This window comes from Papaver somniferum, chromosome 8 (assembly GCF_003573695.1).
Source record: "Papaver somniferum cultivar HN1 chromosome 8, ASM357369v1, whole genome shotgun sequence".
Taxonomy (NCBI): domain Eukaryota; kingdom Viridiplantae; phylum Streptophyta; class Magnoliopsida; order Ranunculales; family Papaveraceae; genus Papaver; species Papaver somniferum.
In genome coordinates, this window is record NC_039365.1 from 41,764,609 (window position 1) to 41,786,965 (window position 22,357).

General features: G+C 35.8%; 2 protein-coding genes and 1 pseudogene across 5 annotated transcripts; 2 read left to right on the forward strand and 1 right to left on the reverse strand.

Moving 5' to 3' along the window:
* Positions 1–8,879: 8,879 nt before the first annotated feature.
* Positions 8,880–12,834, reverse strand: LOC113306931. Of its 4 annotated transcripts, none has more exons than XM_026555845.1 (6): positions 12,448–12,834; positions 12,210–12,299; positions 11,993–12,039; positions 11,755–11,802; positions 9,420–9,615; positions 8,880–9,316 (listed from the first exon to the last, which is right to left on the reverse strand). In XM_026555845.1, the coding sequence occupies exons 2-6, from the start codon at positions 12,243–12,245 to the stop codon at positions 9,305–9,307; spliced, it is 339 nt and encodes a 112-aa protein (XP_026411630.1). In that variant the 5' UTR covers positions 12,246–12,299; positions 12,448–12,834; the 3' UTR covers positions 8,880–9,304. The 4 variants fall into 4 exon arrangements, 1 of the variants encoding a protein (XP_026411630.1); XR_003338913.1 differs by adding an exon at positions 10,440–10,857 and having other exon boundaries at positions 9,114–9,615; XR_003338912.1 differs by adding an exon at positions 10,440–10,857 and having other exon boundaries at positions 9,114–9,615; positions 11,955–12,039.
* Positions 12,835–14,238: 1,404 nt separating this feature from the next.
* LOC113302933 (protein terminal ear1-like) lies at positions 14,239–15,689 on the forward strand. The gene is made up of 4 exons (XM_026551907.1): positions 14,239–14,736; positions 14,849–14,977; positions 15,093–15,243; positions 15,331–15,689. Exons 1-4 carry the CDS (start codon positions 14,300–14,302, stop codon positions 15,472–15,474), a joined length of 861 nt encoding a protein of 286 aa, XP_026407692.1. The 5' UTR covers positions 14,239–14,299; the 3' UTR covers positions 15,475–15,689.
* A 3,145-nt stretch (positions 15,690–18,834) lies between these two features.
* On the forward strand, positions 18,835–19,717 carry LOC113305469 (annotated as a pseudogene).
* The last annotated feature ends 2,640 nt before the right edge of the window (positions 19,718–22,357 follow it).

Consider the following 22,357-nt stretch of genomic DNA (forward strand, 5'->3'; position numbering starts at 1 on the left):
AAAATCAACTTTTCGAGCCGAATTTTCCAAAAATGTGTATTTCCTAAAAACACATAAAAACACAATATTAGTACAAAAATAGAGTTCCAACTATACAGACATTGAGGACAAAGTAGACACAAAAATGTGTCTATCAACTTGTTATTGCTAGTCATGTTTAAATCGACAAGCTATCATTTGGTTGTACTCTTCAGTATCCAAATCTGGTAGTTCTGTTTGACTTGATCTGGTTAAATTGTTAATACAGATCTTGGAAGATCTAACCCGACAAAGGAGTTTAATTGATTTAAACAAAAAAGCCTTTGTTACGCTCAACAACATATCTCTTTTTAACTTCTCCAAATAGGAGAGTGGTTGCCAAAGAAATTAGTCCTTTACTGTTTGGAAGATCGAAAGGGTTGAGTGCTCAAAGTCTTCAGAGAGGCTGAAGCAACTTAAGATAGTGGACTCTATCTTAGGATTCACGTGCGCAGGCCGGATTGGTTGTAGACGCGTGGATACTGAGGAAACTAGGTAACTAGGGGTAGTTTACTTGGTCTCAACTATACGTAATATCTTTGTATAGTGTCTTAATTCTGGGAGTATCCAAAACTAGACTAGGTCCCATAGTTTTTCTGCATTTGCAATATCCTCGTTAACAAAATCTTGTTGTGTGCTTTACTTTACTTTCCGCATTATAATTTGCATAAGTTATAATTAAAGTAATTCCACTTGTACGTTAGTCCCAAATACTTGGGATGATCCCTGCAATTTAAGATTCAATTTTGAACTAGAAACTATATACCAAGTGTATATCTTGTGGTTGCTATCTTCTTGACGGTCTATATTAGGTCACGCAAGGCATCAAATTTATAGGTTGATATCAAAAAGATTGTGGTGTACTTGGTACCCTCGTCATTTCACCCATTATTAAGCAACTCTTTTCATTCACGATCATTTTTCTTGAGTTATGCAACTCAATGTAAGTAGTAGTTTTTTTTCTTTTTGGTTGTTCGTTTACAAGGAATTTCATATTTACCAAAATAGAGTATAATGTTTTTACAATGGCCAATTCGTCGCAATCCCAATACTAAATTTTCTTTTATGATTTTTGTACGGGGCCTATTAATAACTTCGGACAATTTTAAAATTCATTATTTCATTAAATGAGAAGAGTTTTGATTTCGGTGGATTTTCTATGGTTTTTGAAAAGAAATCTTTACCTAAAAATAAAATAATTACAATGTCCAGTGTGTCACAATCACAAAATCAAGTTTCCCATTTCAGGTAAAAAAATGATGGGACACACAACCTAGCTATTATCATTAGAATTTGGTCACCTTGAGTTCATCTTTGTCAAATATGATATACTAATTTTAAAATGTCAATTCGTAAGTTTGTGTTTGTTTTTGTGTCAATAATTCTCTTCAGTCTAATAAAAACTTTAAATCGAAGTTGCTAGATGTTATCCACTTTCTTCCCCTGAAAAATTCCCCAATGCATTTTGCTTCCACGTTGGTCCATCTTTTTTCTTTTCTTTTTTATGTGAGACTCACTCCCATGTGCTTAATGGCCTTCGTGTATTTTTAGGGTCAACTGTTTCAGTAAATGCGGGTTTTGATTTTGGTGGAGTATTTTTGTTCGTTTATTTAAAATGAATCTCATCTTTACCCCAATGAAGTATATTATTTTTACGGTGACCAATTTGTCGCAATTACAATATCAAAATTTTCCCTCAATAAGTTTTTTGTTGGTATTTTGTTTTGTAGCTTTGCAACTTCATCCTGATAAAAACCATCATCCAAATGCTGAACTTGCATTCAAACTTGTCTCTGAGCTCAGATCCTACTACCAATATATGTTTTAATTGCCATAAAGATGTAGTTTTGTTGAAAATTTATTGATAAATGATCCTGAAATGTGTACATATTATGGGATCCAATACAAATCTTACTTAAATTAGTAAATGGGTCTGAGCAGCACGCTTGAGTAATCAATTGCAGGCATATATACGTCTCACTGATAAGGCGAAAAGAGCAAGATTTTATTTCGAGAGAACGAACAAAAGTAAATGTGAAGAATGCGGTAAAGCACTTTGACCACGTTGTAGCGGCTACTTACATAAAGGTATCAACGAAGAATACTAAATGTTTAAGAGAAGTACTTAAAGAGAGATATATACGAGAAAATATAGTAACTCATAATTGTTTGAAAGCTCATAAAGCAACATCAAAATTGGGAGAAGAATAATACTTTTAAAAGGAATCTCATCTTTACCCCAATGAAGTATAGTATTTTTATAGTGACCAATTTGTCGCAATTCCAATATCAAAATTTTCCCTTATAAGTTATGAGACCTGTGTTGCTAGCCGTACTTGTTAAAAAATCTGAGTTATGGAAGACTTGTGATGCAACTTGCTTTGAGGAAGACAAAATGATGCTATGGTGTGAATATGTTGAAAATCTCAACCCCGACCCTGCTAGTGCTGGTTTTATTCTTCATGATGGACAAAAGTGCTTGTCTTGGATCTTTAACCATGGTACATGGATCTGCAACTAACTATGATATTGAGATAAAGGCGATTATCACTGGATTGGAGTGGGACACATAGTAGGTAATTTTATGGATGATAAAAAAATCGTGATTGCATCTGACTCAAAGAGTGCTGTTGGTGCTTTTATTAGCGGCAAGTTACCATGGAAAGATTCGGGAAGATGGCGAAGATTGAGAATATGCATGCTAATATCTTATTTATACGTGTTTTCCGCGTTTTTTTTTGTGCGGATACCATGTCGCCAAGGTACTTTTTGTTTCTTTTCAAGGAAGACCGAATTTCTTAACTAGTATCGAGGGGTCAGGCATCAGTTATTTCAGATTTAAATAGTCTCTCGGAAGGGTATACATGCCAATTTTTTTTTTTCCTTTTAAGGACTAGTTGTCCGTTTTATTATCTTTGTAACATCTTTAGCTATCAATAATATTTTTATGACTTAAAAAATTGTCACTATTCCGATGCCAAATTTTCCTTCATGATTTCTTTTATATGGGTTCTACTCTAATGTGGCTACTGACATTCGTATAATTTGAAGGTTCATTATTTCACATGGTGATGAGTTAATTAGATTTTGGTAAAAGAAAATGAAAAAAACAACATTATCTCTGCAACAATGGCACAAACAAACGTTTGGACAACCACCAGAATTGCTCAGGGGGCAGAATTTCAAATACAACTTGCGCAATCAAAATATGCAACGACTTATTGTAATGAATTTTTGTTTTGGATAGAACATGAAAGAGAAACAAGAAACACACACCTAATGTTTCAACACTGCCATGATACTTACTGGAAGCAAAGATCAAGAGTTGATTGGCTGAAAATGGAGATCTTAACACGAGATTCTTCCACACAAAGGCAACAACAAATCACAAAATCAATCACATACATCAGCTGCAAGATGATAACAACAGATGGGTGACTAACCAGAGACAAATAACAACAATGATGGTAAGACACTTCGAACAACAATATATCGAAAACCCTACGATAATCGACTTGGAGTTGTTCAACAACCTGACACCCAGGATATCGAGATACCACTACATGGAGCTCATGAAACCTCCAACGCATGAGGAAATTCACAAATCTTTGCTTTCTATTGGATCGGAGAAAGCATCAGGGCCAGACGACTATACAAGTAAGTTTTTCAAAGTTTTTTGGGATACCACTAGAACACAAATAATAGCTTTGATGGACCAGTTCTCCGAGAAGGTAAAACTAGAAACACTTTTCAATCACACCACCATAACCATCATACCAAAAGCAGATAACCATACCAAACCAAATTGATTTCATACCGATTGGACTTTGCAATGTAGTCTATAAGATTATCTCAAAACTACTAGTGGGTATACTACGACCTCTCTTGCAATTCATGATCAACCCTTATCAAAGTGCATTTGTTCCTAATAGGTCCATCCATGGCAACATTGCCATTGCAACTGAGATTTTCCACCATATTAGATCGACACATCCAACAAAGAACCCTTTCCATGAAGCTAGACCTCAAGAAGGCATATGATAGTCTAGACTGGGGTTTTATCATAAAATCTCTAATAACCCTAGGATTCCCTAGAAAGTTCGTGGAATATGTGATGTTTTGCATAACTAAGGTTACATACTCGGTCAAGGTTAATGAAACTCCACATGGGCACATACAACCAAAGAGAGGCCTTCGACAAGGAGACCCCCTCTCACCCTACATATTCGTTCTTTGTGATGAGAACTTTCAACAAATCTGGCTAGACTAGAGAGCCAAGAAAAACTAAAAGGTTTGAGCCCCATAAATGATTTACTTATTACTTGCTCAGCTGACCAAAAAACTTGTGAAAACCTAAACAAAATCCTTCACACATATGCCACGTCAGCATGCCAAACAATTAACACTCAAAAATCAATCATCATACACCATCCTCAGACACCACAAAACATCAAAGACTAGCTTACACACACCTTCAACATACCCACCACTCACAATCCACCTAAATACTTAGGTGTGGAGTTCAAGTAGGGAAGAAATTCTTCTCCAATCTTTGCCAAACTTCTACAAAGATTCTAAATAAAATCCAAAGGATGGATGGTAAAGTGTCTCAACCAGGCGGGTAGATGGTCCCTCATCAAATCTTCGCAGCTACCAACGGTCAATCATACAATGGAAACTCAGTTTCTACCAGCTCATGTACATCATAAAGTGGACAAAATTGCTAGAAACTTTTTTTGGGGACATGACAAAAATACAAGGAAATTACATGTCTCAGGCAAGGAGAAACTTAACATGCCGATCAAGCAAGGAGGCTTAGAGATCTGAAACTCAAGAAAACACAACTTTGCTCTACTGGGTAAAAGGGTGTGGCAGATACATGCAAAACCAGACACTATCTGCAACAACATGTACAAGACCAAATACATGCAATAGAGGTTCATTCTCAAGGACATCCCATAACCACCGGATGTGGCAAGTGCTACATGGAAGAATCTATACAAAGTTTCCCCTTTTGTGCAGGCAAACTTCGCAATCCAGATTAGCAATGGGAACTCCACTAGAATCAAATAAAATTGGATCCCCATGCATGTAAACACGCCAACACCTTGAGACTCGGGAAATAATCTGGTTAGTACATTAATTGAACCTCATTCATTTAATTGGGATACTAACCTTTTAAACCAGATATTTCCACCCAAAGTAGCAAACTCAATCATAGCGATACATATCCCAAACCCACCTACCCAAGATAAACCAATACGGCCTCATGCCAAAAATGGACAATACTCGGTCAAAAGTGGTTATGAAGTGTTAACAACACCACTACCTTTACCGACTGATAACCAACATGCACACAACTCAACATTAGATGCCATGAACTACAACAAAATTTGGAAGGCCGACTTCCCCCAAAAATTGAGACTTTTTTTATGGAAAGTCAGGCACAACGGACTACCCACATTCCAAGTACTACAGGCTCGAAATATAACAACTACCAATATATGCCTAATCTGCAATCTACATTCGGAAACAGTGCAGCATTTCCTTTTCGAATGCCCAAAATCCTTTGCTACCTGGAAGATTCTGTGTGATCACATCAACACCGATCCAGATGCAAACAATCCATACACTGGTCTTACTCTACCACCTCACCCGATGACGACAATTATTTGTCCGTATCAAATACATCGACCAACTCAGGGAGCTAACCAACAACGACCTCAGAGTAGACAAGGAAGAATAACGACAATCCGATGCACGGACTCGACAAACTTCCAGGATTTTTTGAAGTTTTCTGAAAGAAAAAAGCACTTCACAATTTTCTGCTTCACCTTATGGAATATATGGCTGGCAAGAAATGCGAAAGTCTACAAAAAAAAACATAGAAACCCCGCAATAAACATTCCAAATTACGGAGTTACTAGGCTAAGAATACATTTGGGCAATCATGAACAACATCCACACATAACTTGGTAACGAACAACAACAAACAACCGGCCAAAGGAGAAGAAACACACGAATCATTTTGGTAAGTTGGAGTAAACCACAACAAGGCTGGATGAAAATAAACAGAGATAGAGTAAGCAAAGGGAAACCAAGAGGAAGGCCGGAAGTATCCGGAGCAGGATGGACATGTAGAGACTCAAGAGGAACAGTGATTATGGCTATGAAAGCACCTATAGGCCTAACCACCACACTGGTAGTAGAAACTTGGACTCTCCTTCTGGATACCAGAATGACAATCACGAGAGGATGGAGACGAGTCCAGTTCGAATCAGATTCAACAACAATGTTGACTCTACTGAAGAAAAGCAACTCTCATACACCATGGATCATTCACAACATGATACAGGAGATCCAAAACCATCTGCAACAAATAGAAGAATTATCAATCTCACATATCTATCGAGAAGCGAACCAGACGGCGGATGGCTTCGCCAACCTGACAACACAACATCAGCTATAGGTAAGAAAAAACACAAATACATGTTTTGGGGACAATATGTGTCCTGATTTCCTTAATGTAATTGTAATGAATGATTCTATGGGGATCTCCTTCCCCAGCGGAGTTCAAACTTAATCAAATAAAAAACTACTCTTTTCAAAAAAAAAAAAAAAGATTTTGGTGGATTTTACGATTATTTGGTTTAGAGGAGTCTTATTTTTAAGCAAATAAATATTAGTATTTTATACGAATATAGTATAGCGTTGCAACACAGTAGTCCTTACAAAGTAATATATGACAAATGACCATTATCAAGCAACTTGTTTCATGCACAATCATTTCTGTTTAGGTTTGCGGCTCACTGGAAGTAATAGTTTTTTTGGTTGTTTGTTTACAAGGAATTTCACCTTTTACCCGAACAAAATACAGTATTTTACAGTGGCCAATTTATCACAACCCCAATATTAAATTTTATTTTATGATTTTTGTATGGGACCCACTCTCATGCGAATAATAGCATTGGTGTAATTTTAAGATTCATTATATCATTAGATGAGAACGGTTTTAATTTCGGTGGATTTTTTCTGGTTTTTGAAAAGAAGGAGTATTATCTTCACCTAAAAATAAAATAACTACAATGTCCAGCGTGTCGCACTCACAAAACCAAATTTCCCATTTGGGACAAAAAAAATAATTAAATAAATAAAATGATGTAACCTATAACTTATTATCGTTGGAATTTGGACACCTTGAGTTCATCTTTTCCAAACATTTATAGTGTCTTTAAAATGTCCAGTTTGTAGGTTTATGTTTTTTTTTCATGTTAATACTAGGATATGACTTGTGTCGTAACGGCCCGAGTTTTTGTTTGTTGTCAATAACACCGATCTCTGAATTTTCTTCTTTTACATAGATAACATCTACATTTTTTGTTTTTGTTTTTGACATATGGTGCCTGCTGGTAGTTTATGTCTTAGCCATTTAATAAAAATTGTAATAAATTTGTAAGCTATAACGATGTATGTAAAAGTTGCATACTGCTTTTAGCTGCATAAGCCGTTACCTCAAAACATTAGCAATATGTGTAAAAGTTGCAAATCCAAGAAAAGTCCGAAGAGAACACAGAAATCTAAAGGTTACCACACAGATCCTGGCCCGTTAGCGTTGTTTTTTAATTTAATCTTATCAACATTTGGTGTTCGGAATATATTCAATGTTTCTCCTAAATCAACATTTGTTGTTCGGAATACATTCAATGTTTCTTCTAAAATATGTCATACTACTTCCGTTTCAGAAAAAGTGATACTTTCACCTTTTCAATATATCATATTTTTAGGCAAAATTAAAATGTGAAAGTACCATTTTCCCTAAAATGGAGTATGTCATTTTGAGTTATGTTGTGTTTGGATCGTGAATTTTGATTTTGGATTATCTTCAAAAATAATTTTTAATGCGTCCCTGGTTTCTTCCTCCAAACAATACAAAAAAAAAGAGGAAGGGCTGATGGAATTTTCAAAAAAAAAAAAACAAATATAGGGCTTGTAAAAATCCTCATCCTTCTTTGTACTCGTTATTTGATTTTTCTTTTCAATGTATTTAACCTTTTTTCTTCAAAAAGGATTAAAAATGCTTAAGGTTTAAAATATAGTATACCGCCTGTTGCACTAAAACATAGCACAAAACTTCTTTTGGTCTTTTTTTATTCAAACTTCTTTTGGTCTACTCTGCACAATTTAGGTGGAAACCTCGCCTACCCAAGTTCCCTAGTAGGCATGTCATTAAATAAATTGCAAACTCAATATTTTCATTTTCGAATAAAAAAGAGAATCTAATGTTTTTTATTTGTCCTAACTTATCGCAGAGAACAATAAAATCCTCCTAAGATCATCTACAAACTGCTTCTCATGGCATAGTTTCATGGTCATGCAAAAGCTTTCGCCATGACTCCGGGATTTCTCTGTGTAGATCAAACTTCATTAACTTCCGTCAAACTCCATTAACTTACTTGTGCTGTAGGGATGGACGGACCTTCCGTGGGGCTAACCAAGGCTATATAACCTGTCCCTGATTTTGGGTCACTAAAATTTAGTTATAGACAATTCGTGAGCTTTGTTCCATAAACTACTATTCCTTTCTCTTATCACATTTTACGTACTAACTTTTTTCAAAGATGTTTGACAGAAGTTTGAGAAAACCGAAAGAAAAACACCCAGAAAATTTTACTCTCAACATGACAGGACCCAAAGCTTAGCCTCAACTAATCCATGTGGTGCGGGGTCCATACAACGTGAGAGAAACTTTTATCATGCGTTTTTTTTTGCATTTTTTGTTTGTTCTCTTTTTTCTTTTTTTTTTTGCTGGGAGCATTTTTTGTTGGTGTCTGTTAAGAATTGTTGATTCATTTTTTTGCCTACTATACTCGCTATTTATCTAGTTATTTCTATAGATGAGTCGCAGCTACCCTCTAACTATGTGACTCTTCCCCAACAAAAAAAAACAAACGCCCATCATTTTGTATGGTACAAATATATCCGGGGGAAAAAATCGCATGGGTTTCCCTTCACTTCACTTACCTGCAAAGATGTTAATGGCATCAAAGCGCGAGATGTCCTTAATTCACCGATGCATGCATTTTCTATCGGCCATCATTTTGAATTCATCATGCCATTTCTTTAATCAATTACTTAAAAGGCCATTATACAATCATGTAATCAATCATAGCGCATATTAATCACAGAGAAACATTTGTGATCAACTTTATCGCCAACCATCCCACCCGATGATATTAGATTGACCCACTTTAATTGAGCTTATTCCAAACAATTATGCGCTCTAATTTCATTTGCTTCGCTGCCAATAATAACGTATGTTAGTGTCCATGGGTGCAACAAAATTTCTTAGCAGTTTAGATTTTAGAACAGCGATAGAGTCTTATGTACGTGTGTCAACTGACAAAAATTAAGGTTTCCTGCAGTATCTTGTAGCACAGCGATGGATTCCCATGGTTGTAACAACTCCAACTTAAGAAAAGGTAAATGGCTGCAGTAGAGTAAACCATTTGACTTGCAGTAGCACATCGATGAATCATACAAAAACCACCATCAGATGAAAATGAGAGATATGACATACTAAGAATGCTGAGAATGAGCCTACAAAAGAATGTAACATCCTTGTTAGCAAACAATAGAACCAACAACTGAAGCATATGACCCCATAATGGAATAGATGAAAATTTAGGGGTCTAACCCAACAACAACCACGTAGTATTATCCAAACAAAAGTTTAAGTAAAAGTAAAGCAAGAAGTCTGAAGCAAGAATTCTCTTCATCTTCTTCTCTAAGTAACCAACCCCATTACATCTATCCCTTCTTTTATTCGTCTTCAGAAATAAACATGAATCTGAAAATGTTACTGTAACTATAACTGTAACTGGTATGGCTGATTGACTCTCAAATGGATCTATCTCTGCGAACGACGACTAACAACAATTCTAAATGTATTTAAAAATAAGATTACAAATTTACACACTATTATATCACCAGTGATATATAGACCTCAAAAATGTTCAAGTGATGATCCATTTTAACATGCCTATATCTTTCTAAGCTTAACTTTACAACTTCACAAAAGCATTGAATCCTACAATGTTATAACACAACTCAACAAAGCTCTTATTTGGGAATAAAGAAATCAAATACATATTTACGCAGAAAAGGGTATTTTAAAGTATACAATTTCTAAAAATTTAAGCACAATTTGATCAATATCGCTAGCAAGCATAAACTAATAAAAGTATTTTGCGTCACCCCTTTATTTTGTCGAGCAGTAACTCTTTTAGGACTCAGTCCCAGAGAAATGAGAGATAGCCAGAGAATAAGAGAGCGAAGAAAAAAATTGCAACAGTTACGTAGCAGCTGCAAAATCACCAGCGACACTATTGAAATAGACAGCAAGATTAGACAAAGAGATTTACCATATCCTTCATTGTGTTTTGGCTGGTACACAGAGGTTAATTGTTAACTGCATATAGGGTTACAGATGTCATTGAGTTGTAATCTTAGTTGAGAATTCTTAATTTCTGTTGTGCATCATGACTTCTAGTGTGATAGACCGTGCCTAGTTGCAATTCGGTGAAAATCAGACTGCCTTAAATGTTGCTGTTGGATCCGAAAAAGTAGATAGGTGTTTTAAAATGAGGCTGGTGTGTGTGACAAAGAGAGCAGTCATCCCATATGTAGCCTAACATTATAGTAGGAATACCAAGAATCTGAATGAAACATTTATTTATATGAATTTTTCAGTTTCAGCAAAGACCCCTTGGTTCATCTGAAGGAAACATTTATTTATACGAATTGTTCACTGCAAAGACCCATTGGAGTTGGTTCTGCAAACTGATCAGAAAAAGATAAGGCTCAGTCAGAATTTCATGTACTTGTCAAAATTTACCAATCCGTTTAACTATACTATTATGTCATAGGATAAAAAGTTAGGCTAATGGTACTTGGTCCTCTTTAAATAGCAGGCTTTCGAAGGGTTTACTTAGGAAGAAGTGAGAAAGTTCACATGTTGTTCATGTTCTTGGTTATCGAAGTTTACATGGTGTTCATAGTATGATTCCTTGGGTAAAACTCTATAGGATTTTTGGTATCTATATATAAGGTGATTGCAATTTCTCACCAATGATGTTTAAGTCTGAGTTCTCATGACATGAATCAACACTACAGGTGGAGTTTTACTGGTCCTCATCCATTTTGTGGTAAGAGAAAGGGAAATGGATTTTTTCAAAATCAGGGTTCTGCTGAACATGTAATGTAATGATTTTTCTTATGTAGCTTGCAACCATTCTATCCTCTCATGGATGCTGCTACAGTCCAACCTAAAATCCAAAGTGAAGTGTGCTTTAGTAGTAAAATGGCTCAAACCTACTAACGTCGGAAGAGGATACATTTCTAAGATAATAGACAATAAATGATAATGAAAACAAAAATCTCAGAACGTGTGATCAAGAAAGATGTGAAGTTCACAAATATTCCATCCTACGTCAAACAATAGATAACAGTCAAAAGAAGGATAAACTTGGAGATTGGTTCAGTTCTTAAACTTCCAATACTTTACAAACAATGCCCTAACCTGATATAAATATGTACAACATATTACATCAACAACTGGGTGTCAGATATATTCTTTTGAAATCTATCGGTGTCATTTGTAAAAATCAAATTGTAGTTAAAAACTTCATCAATGTGGCTTACTTCCTAACCTAATACATCACCAAAATAAATTTATACCTGATGGATGTTGGTTTGTCTCCAAATATGTCGAGCATCAACACAAATCTGCAAAAACAAAATCATAATCAGATCGTATTTTAAGGTAAAACACACAAAAAAAAGTGCAACATTTGGGAAGCACAAAATAAAATACGCAAAGATTTTTTTTTGGGGGGGGTTTATGAAGGTAATTTGTTTTCCGTATTTGTTAGACTTACTTTGCCATGGATGGTTGGATGAATGAAGAGCGACTTACAACGAAGAAAAAGCTTTCAGTTCTTCCATCGTGGCTGAGAGAATTAGCTATAGAAAGGAAGGTAAAGAATCAGAAGTCACAACACATGATGAAATCGATGGTATGCAAGAGACGGACACTGCAATATCACGAAGAAGGATGATTCCAGTATTGTCATGCCTAGATTTGATCTCATCCGAATACTAAATAAAAGAAATTAAACAGTAAAAATACTTACTCCCCCATTAGAAAGAGCATTAGTAGCACCTTCCATAAGCCCAGATAACGGACTACAAAGAAACCCTAACAATTTCAAAAACTGACTCTCCTGAAATTTGAAGACAAAAATTATCCATTAATGCAGAATTTTTTTTCAAATTAAATCCATATTCAGAATAAAAACTGTAGCAATCAAATCAAAGTGACATAAGAAACCTAATTTCAGATACCCAAATGAGAAAGAGAGAAAGTCATACCTGGTTTTAGGATTGAGATTGTAGACTTCCTAAATCACTGACCCGTTATGGAATTCCAAAAATTATTCCGTCTCAATATTTTCTAGCATTTCATACTGTGTGGTTTTATAATTTAGATTCATCTTTGAAGGAACAACACTGAGTTCCTTCGATGCGTTTTCTTTTTGATCTATAAATGACAATGAGGGAGACATTGATTCCCATTGATGCGTTTTTTCATTGGTTCCGGCTGAAAGACCCTGATATGCGCCTCAAAGCGGTTTTGAATTACTCACATACGTCGGATGGGGGCGTTGGAGGTGGGTTAATTCTCAGCCGAGATAGATAAACATTTTAAATCGAAATTGCTGGATCCCTTTCTTCTCCCAAATATCCCCAATACATAGTGCCCCACATTTGTTAATGGCATTCAGTTTAGTACTTATCGCTTTCCAAACGGTTCATCAAATTTTCTTTTATGATTTTTTATATGAGACTCACTACCACGTGGTTAATGGCATTCATGTTTAAAAGGAATATTTCTGGTCATTTGTTTAAAAGGAATCTCATATTTTAGCCAGCGAAATATAGTATTTTTACAGTGACCAATTTGTCACAATTCCAGTATCAAAATTTTCCTTTCGGACCCACTACCATACGATTAATGACATTCCTATAACTTTAGGATTCATTATTCACTAAATGACGATTTTGATTTTGGTGGAATTTTTTTTGGCTGTTTGTTTAAAAAGAATTTCATCTTAACCCAAATAATATACAATGTTTTCACAGTGGTCAATTTGACGCAATCCCAATATATATATCAAATTTTTCTTTATAAATTTTTTTGTATGGAACCCACTCCCATGTGGTTGATGTTTTTCGTGTAATGTTAGGATTCATTATTTCATTAGATGATTTCGGTAGAGTTTTCTTAATTGTTTGCTTACAAGAAATTTTATCTTTTACCCAAATAAAGAAATTTTATCTCGGTTGCTTATTCTCGTGTTCATTATTCCACTAGATCAGGGAATTTATTTTGGTGGAGTTTTCTTGGTGGAGTGTTTTTACAATCACCAATTTGTCACAATCTCGATACTCAATTGACCTTTATGATTATTTGTTTTTGGTAGAAGATCCATTCCCTTGCGATTAATCACATTCTATAATATAATTTTAGAATTTATTATTTCATTAGTTTAGCATTTTGATTTTGGTGAAGTATTATCGAAAAAAAAGAGTACTATCTTTACATAAAGATAAAATAATTACTATGCCCATTTTTTTTCCGCAATTATTGAACCAAAGTTTTCTTTTCGGGTAATAAAGAAGTGGTGGCACCAACGACCTATTATCGTTGGAATTTGGCTACGTTGAGTTCATCTTGGGGAAAACATGGAATATTGTCTTTACAATATCCAATTTGTTGGTTAGTGTTTGTATTTATTCAATAATTTTCGATATGTTAGTAAGAGGTACTTGAAATCGTTAAGTGTCATCCACTTTTTCCCCCGAGACATTTTTTCACCGAGACATATCACTCTTTTTTCCCCTAGAGAGTTTACACCACTCGATCATTTCCTCTTTGAGGCTCTTTGCATTCCTCGATAACTTTCCATGTAAAAACAACAGCAGCAAAGAAATGGACGTATATTTGTTTTACTTGATCAGTGATGATTCCCAACTTCGTTTGCGATTATCAGTACCATTTTTGTCTCCTATGCAAAATCTCTTGCTCCCCTACCTTCATTTCATAATCTCTATAATTACAACCACAACTTCATCCATTTTAGCACAAATTCCTCACCGCCACCAAATATTTAGCATTCTATATATTCATCCTTCACTATATATAATTCTGTTTGTAACTACAATGCTGAACCCAAATGCCAAGCCGTTTGAGTACCAAAAGATGAGCAGGCAGCACATCATGTCTCCTACAGTTTACTACTCTTACTATCAGGAACAATCTCTTCCTCTTCCTCCGACGCCTCCTCCGCAACTCTTGAATACCTTTTATCCCAACCCCCCATCACTTCTTGCAACTCCTCAACTCTGTAATCCCTTTTACTCTCCCTTGCCATTCTCTGGACCACCACCACCACCCCATCATCAACAACCATTTCCTGTTTCTGGTAAAACACAAGAGTATTACCGGCTAATGCAAAAGATAAATGCTCATAGGAAGAAAGGTAGACGCATCATGACCAAGCCTAAAAATACTAACAGGCAACAGATAAGAAATAGGAAGACAGCTAAAACTATTAGTAATACTAGTGTTATGATGAGAAATATTCCCCCCTCGATAAGGTTCACACTCTTTCTCTAATATTCTTATGTTTTCACTGTCTTCGGTTTTATGGTTTTTGGCTTCTACTATTACTATTATTACTGATGATATTTTGTTTACAAACAAAAACAGTAGGGAGAAGCTGATGGAAATACTGGACCAACACTGCATAGAAGAGAACAAGAAAGCAATGTCCAATCATCACCAGGATGCTATTCTTTCTGAATATGACTTCCTCTACTTGCCTATAGATTTCGTGATGTAACATCAAGCCATTTGAATATAATTAAGCTGATGCTACTCTATATTTTTTTTAATTTTTAGTTTTCAAGTACTAAAATGATGTTTGTTATTGATGTTGTGATTTGTTTATCAGGAGGAGGGGCAACTTGGGTTATGCTTTTGTCAACTTCATAACTTGTATTGCTGCCATGAGATTTTACAAATCTTTTGACAAGTTAAGTTGGAAGGAGTCAATGTTCATTGACTCACCTAAAATCTGCGAAATTTGTCCTGCAAGAATTCAGGTAGTTATGTACTTAATTTATCTTAATCATATGGAGTAGTAATATTAATGGGTGTGTATATTTTACTTGTATAACAATATATATCAGGGCAAGGATGCACATGTAGGCCACTTTAAGCGCTTTTACTTCAAGTGTGACACGGACGAGTTCTTGCCAATTTCATTTTCTCCACCTCGGAACGGTTCCACTTCACGAACTCTCCCTACACTCCATGGTCAGCGTCAAGGCTAGGAGGATCAATCATATCTAGCAAGGATGAATCACTTCTTCATCTATATATATGTTGTTTTGTATATGTTGTTTTCTAGGAATGTTACTTTTGATGAAACCCACTTGTAGACTGAACCAAGCTTGCAGTCCTAATGCAATGGATAAATGTAAACCAGCTTCACTAGCTAGCTAGTCTGTCATTTAGGCCAAAGAGGTGGTGGTGATGGTGAAATTGAGAAGCAGTATTAAAATAACTACTAATTAGTTTGCCAAGCTTTTTTTGTTGCATGATTTTGTGTTGCTTCGAGAACAGATATATATATATATATATATATATATATGTACAGTGAGACTAATGGCTTGTTATTTTTAGAGTGTTTCGATTTAATATATATATTAATGGCTTGTTATTTCTGTGTCAAAAGGTTATGAAAAGACGTCAGAAATGTATGTTCCAGATTTAAAAGCAAACGGACCTCGATTTTGGTTGATTGATTGACCAATTACATTTGGATGTGCGCATCACTCTTACCTTAAGAGTCCTCAAAATATGATTATTTTGAATGATTGCTCTTATATAGACACCATTTCCCGTCGGAGGGATTTTTTGTTGATTTATAATGTAAAGGAAAACGGTATATTTTGGTAGATCGTTGACACAAATCATATTTCTTATATTTCTAATTTCTGATTTTATTAACCTTTAAGCGTTCTCTTCACATACGAATTTCGGCTAAAGACACAAAGTCAGAAAAATATGTTTAGATTCTGAACAGATACTCTAGGAGCAGGAGGTCGTGTTACCTCTTGTAGCAGGAGGTGTCGTGTTACTTTGTACCTCAGAAGAATTTCCTGAGCAGCCGGAGTACCCATGCCTCTTGCATTGCTGGGAATGAGTGGTATTGTTGCCTAATTTGGCATCCCTAGGAACCCACAATTTTTCTTTATACCTAAAATGGAGAGGCATATTACAACTCTCTAGTAAGAAGATGATCCTTTGTAAGAAAAAACATTGGAAGAGTTTGACATATACATACTTTTGAGGAATGAAGGAGTACATATTCAACCTCTCGTCGCTTGGGGGTTGTTCTGCTTCCCAGTAGCTGTTCGATATATCATTACCCATTGCTGCATATCACCACATTTGGTATCAGATAAGGTACTAGAGATAATTATCAATTTAACCTCAATGATAAAGCGAGAAGATAAAAGTTGATAGCAAGTGAAGTTCTTACCCTTGATAAAGTTAACCTGCTCAGGAAGCCATATATCATATTTCACAGATTTCACCTGTACCATAATTTCATAAATTAGATAAATAACAGCTAGCTATTTTACAATAATAATGGCAGAACACGTTTTATATCATTAATGTATCTAAGCCCTCATCAAAGAAGAGAAAAAGGAAAGAAAAAACAAATATATATATATATATATGCATCACAGTAATGTTTTCGAAGAACCCTGCATTAGACTGAAAATTATGTATCAATGAACCATGAAACATGTACAGTACCAATCGTATCTGTTGGAAAAAATACAGTTTTATGTGAATAAAAATTACTAATAAAAAGGTTTTTCCAAAAATAAAAACACCTTCCAAATTTATCTCTTAGTTTTTTACGGGATAAGTTTACCATATATTTTTTGGATTTGGGTTAGGGTTTTATATAAGAAGAACCTCTTTTTGATGCCGATATATATAGAAAAACCTCTCTCATATCCCCCGAGGGTTGAGTACTTCTTATTCGTTTTTCGATGTTTGATACGAGAGTTTTAAGTGCTAACGATTCGTGAGTTTTCCGCTGCCAAGTTCTAGAAGGACAAGTTTGAATGTGCTATTCAAGCTTGTTAAGATTGTTGTATCTTGGAGGCAGATGTACCCGTAGGGCTATAGCATCATCTTTTTCAGAGTGTAGCCGGGCATTCTTGTCTTAAGGACAGTATGTTGAACATGCGCCTCAATCTACCATTACCGTTTTCTTGTTTTCATGGTGTTTAACAGGATGTTCAAGACATTAACAGTTGACTAAGAAGAACACACAAAAAATCAGATAAGTGCCTCTTATATTATTTAGTTGATTGATTAATTTTTAATTGTTATTCACCAACAATCTTAAGACAAGATGTGCTTCGTAGTAACAATTAAAAAAAAAAAAAATCAAACAAGGAATGTTAACTTTGTTTTTCTGGTCGTAATCTAAAGAAAAACCACAAAAAAAAAAAATATTGTTTTGCATTGGTTGTTTGGTTTGTCTCTAGTCAAATATCTAATGTGGTATGTTTCAAATCAGGTGTACTGTAGGCTAACTTTGTTGAGCCAGCTCATGATAAACAAGGGTTTGAACGTACAACTGTGCTTGCTAGGCTTGAAGAACGACTTGTCCAGATGCAAAAGACATACTGGACCACACTCTGTCGTAAAGTTGGATACTCCTGTCGACGTAACAAGAAGCTTGTAGCAGCTGGAGATAGTTCGCCTGATTTTCTTCTTCGATAATCATCCAAAAGTACGATGGGATCTACATCATGTTGGGAACCTGTTAATGGAAATGGGAACATGTACGGTAAAGGTGATAACGGAAAGCCAACCAGCAGATTTCCACCTAGATCAAGTTCTTCAGAAGAGGATGACAGTGACTCTGAAAGGCCGCCTGACATTCGAAAGGAAACAAAACACCAATGGCAAAGGTCGAAGGATAGGTCAGACATAAACACTAGTGAATCTGATGTGATTATACAACAGTTGGAAGCGGAGAATAGTGAATTGAAGAACATGTGTTTGAATTTTGGTCGGCAGAAAGCTAGCACCACATGCCTACTACCTTAACAAGTATATCAACATTTCAACTTGATACTTTGGCGAAAGAGATGACAGCAGCAAGATATCAACGTTCCGACCTGATATATACGCATCTTAAAGAGATGACTGGTTGGATAATCTCCTTGTGGGTCTTGATATCGAATGGAGACGATTGGCAAGAAATAAGGAGAGTAGACGAAGAAAAGTTGTTGTGCTGCTATTATGGGGAGTGCAATTTCTCTCTCCATGGATGCAGTACGAATGGGGAGTTCAGCATCGAACGTGTTAGTAGCGTTCGACAGGGTGTTGGGAAAGTCCCTTACTGCCGCAAGACGACTGAAATCATAGGGAACACGACAAAAGAATACCGGAGTTGGAGTAATCATAGAGAAAACAAAAAGATGTCAGGAGGAAGAATAGATCCAGATTGACCTGCTAATAATAAATTCAGAAAGACTTTTCTTAAATTCTTCAAAGAAAAAGATCATAAGATTCAATCATCTCTCCTCTTTGCTAATGCCCGGTTCAAGCTAATTTTCCTAGGATCTCTTCAACCTAACTCTACGCTGCGTAAGCTGATGAAGCGTGTCTGTAATACTCTAAAACGTATTCGTGCAGCAGAAGCCTGTGTTGCAGCTAAATTAATTGAAACACATGGGATGACAAGCTCAGAAACACGGAGTAAAGCTATGTCGATATGAAAAGAATTTGAAAAACAGTGGGCTACACCAATTGAGAAACTAAGAGTAGTTGCTGATGCTATGACTGCTGAGATGCACGCTGGTCTTGCTTCTGAAGGTGGTAGCAAGCTTAAGATGCTTAACAGTTATGTTGCTAATCTCCCTACTGGAGATGAACATGGATTATTCTATGCCTTGGATCTCGGCGGCACAAACTTCCATGTGTTGCGTGTACAGTTGGGTGGAAGAGATGGACGTGTTGCTAAACAAGAATTTACCGAAATCTCAATTCCTCCTGAATTGGTGACTGCCACTTCAAGCGAACTATTTTGATTTCATTGCTAAAGAACTCGCAAGATTTATAGCTACGGGAGGATAAGGTTTTTTCCTCCCTCCTGGTAGTCAGAGGGAATTGGGTTTCACCTTTTCATTCCTTGTGAAGCAGTTATCGATCGCATCTGATACTCTTATCAGGTGGACAAAGGTTTTCTCCATCGACGATGCGGTTGATAAAGATGTGGTCTTAGACAGACAGGGTATATATATGCGTGTTGCAGCTCTGGTGAATGACACAATTGGTACATTAGCTGGAGGAAAATACTTTAATAATGATGTTGCAGCTGCAGTTATTTTGGAAACCGGAACAAACGCAGCATATATCGAGCATGCACACATAAGAGAAATGGTAATCAACACGGAGTGGGGTAACTTCCAGTCATCGCACCTTCCTGTGACTGAATACGATCAGGATTTGGACCAGGACAGTCTTAATGTTGTATAATGACAGTGGAGCTGATGAGCAGCAAACAAATTGTTCAAGTCCCGGAAGGTAAACAACTTTCCTGCAAAGATGAGGCGATAGATGTGGAACTGGAACACTAGATTTTGCGAATCGAAGTGCGTGCTCTACCAACAAAAGCATCCGTGACGGTACTAGTGAGTATTGTGCAGCAATCATCTCCTTCAAATAATTATGAAAAGGTACAGTGGAACTCGTTTCAGGTACCAACCCACATCTTGAGATATATCTTTGATTAGGTAAATCTCTTCTTGGAGTAGAAATTAATACTCAGGGTTAGTTATCATTCCTAATACAAGTCTTGTATGAGATTTGCATTGAAAACTATATTGGTAGTATACCTTTATAATGAGAATGTAGAATAAGAACATTCTAAAATATGCTGGGAATTTCATCTAAAAGAGAAGAGGGTTGGTTTATCATGTTGGTTTACTATCCTAGTTTCCATTTTAAACTTACTGGAAATACTAAAATGTGGGGGGGCATTTGGCCATAGTCATACTTGGATGGATTCAAGGCATTTTGGCCAGTTGAGTTGCTTATGCATCTGTAGGCTAGTGCACCTTTTTGTTCCCAAAAGGAACACTTGACTTAGGTAATGATACATAAGTAGATGTGGAGAAAGTATTCTTAATGGTTGTGGGACAAACTACAAGTTTTGGAAATATGAAATGTACCTGATATAACCATATTATACATATATGTATAAACCTAGATACTTATCGTATCACATGTCTCTATTATGATATTTTGGGATATGATGAAATCTTGTGATGTGACAAACATATAACTGTTTTACATCTACTAATAAATCGTTGTTGTTTAAGATTTGACAGGAAACTATTATGCGGTTGAAGTGGTCTAAAGGATCAGTAGGTAACTAAAATAAATTTTGAGGATATAGTTTCTGTCTAACGCGTTTAGTATGTGCTGTAAAACAGATTTGCATCCGCGTTTAACCTGGGAAATCATAGGGATGCTCTGACTAAAGGATCAGAGATTGGAATGCATGAGGTACATATGTAATTTCACATATGTGATATATATTGCACTAACATTAATCTTGAGGAAGATGTAAAGAATGTACTACTGAATAGTACATGTATTTTTTATATGCTTTACAACCACCTATGAAATATGTGATATTTACGACTTGACTGAAATACCAATTGGTTGATTTGATCTAAAGGATCGAAGGGAACCAAAATATATTCTGAAGGAAATGGTCTTTGTCAAACTCGATGCATTTAATGTGTGTTGTAAATGTGCAGTATATCAGGTGTATACAAATACTCTTGTATCTCAAGAGAATTACTGAGATGATCTGATTAGAGATTTGCGATACTTGAGGTACATCTTAAATTGTGTATGTAATATATGTTGTACTGACCTTAAGAGATGTTGTTGTTTCAGGATATGGATAAATCTTAGCCTATGTGTGTATCCTCTTAAGGAGTGTCTGTCTAAGGAAGTCCTTAAAACAGACAAGATGAACTTGTATATTGAAGAAATCAAAGTTCGTGTGCTTTAATTCAAGCATAAGAGGAAGACGAATGATTACTAAGATGCTTCTTAGAAGATATTCCTCTGTGACCGAAGCCTGTGGCCATCATTGCAGAAACTCAATTGACTATGTGAGTCTAAAGTAAATGAGCAATGACAAAGTCTAGACATACTCGGAGAAGGCTAATTCGGTAAGATAACTATCCTCTTTAATGAAGTAATTTTAGTTGATTCGTGAAGTCAAAAAGAGGTCTCAGTAGACATGTAAAGTCAAAAGAGAACCTCACAGACTTAGGGAAGTCAACAGAAAAATTAGTGGTCCTTTGACGAAATGATTTTCTAAAGAGATAGTTCGTAATTGTACATCGAGGGGGAAGGGGCTTAAGCTCATAAATTAAAATTGCCATGAAGGATACTCAACCTTGCTGACTGGAGATCCCAAGATCAAGGTTTCGAATGAGACAACTAATTTGTGGCGGGTAAAGGTAAACACTATCAGAGAATTATATTCTCTGTCCCTTCCCTATGGTGTAGATGTGATAGTGTGACTGCATGTGAAGGATGACTTTTAATAAGTCTTAATGAGTTCCATAGTTTCAATTTAAGATTGAAGTGGGGTGTAGCAGTGAACACTCTTAATGGAACTCACCTATCTGAATGAGGAAGTGGGTCGCTTTCTATGAGAATATGAGCTGATTCTCTAGAGCATTCTGAGAAACAAGACGTCCAGGGCCAAAATGGACACAACGGCGGAACTTGGCAGCAACCTTGGAGATATCATGTGTGGTTGTTATCGCGAGTTACACCAAATGTTAGACAGTTCAAGACCTAATGGACACTGGCTAATAAGTAGTTCAGGTAACCTCTCACTAAGCAAAGGTTCAAGACCTTATGGACACCTATGCCTTTTCGTGATATTTCTTGTTTTCCGTGTTTTATCGTATTTTTATTCATGTGGGGGATTTTTGGAAAAAATACAGTTTTATGTGAATAAAAATTACTAATAAAAAGGTTTTTCCAAAAATAAAAACACCTTCCAAATTTATCTCTTAGTTTTTTACGGGATAAGTTTACCATATATTTTTTGGATTTGGGTTAGGGTTTTATATAAGAAGAACC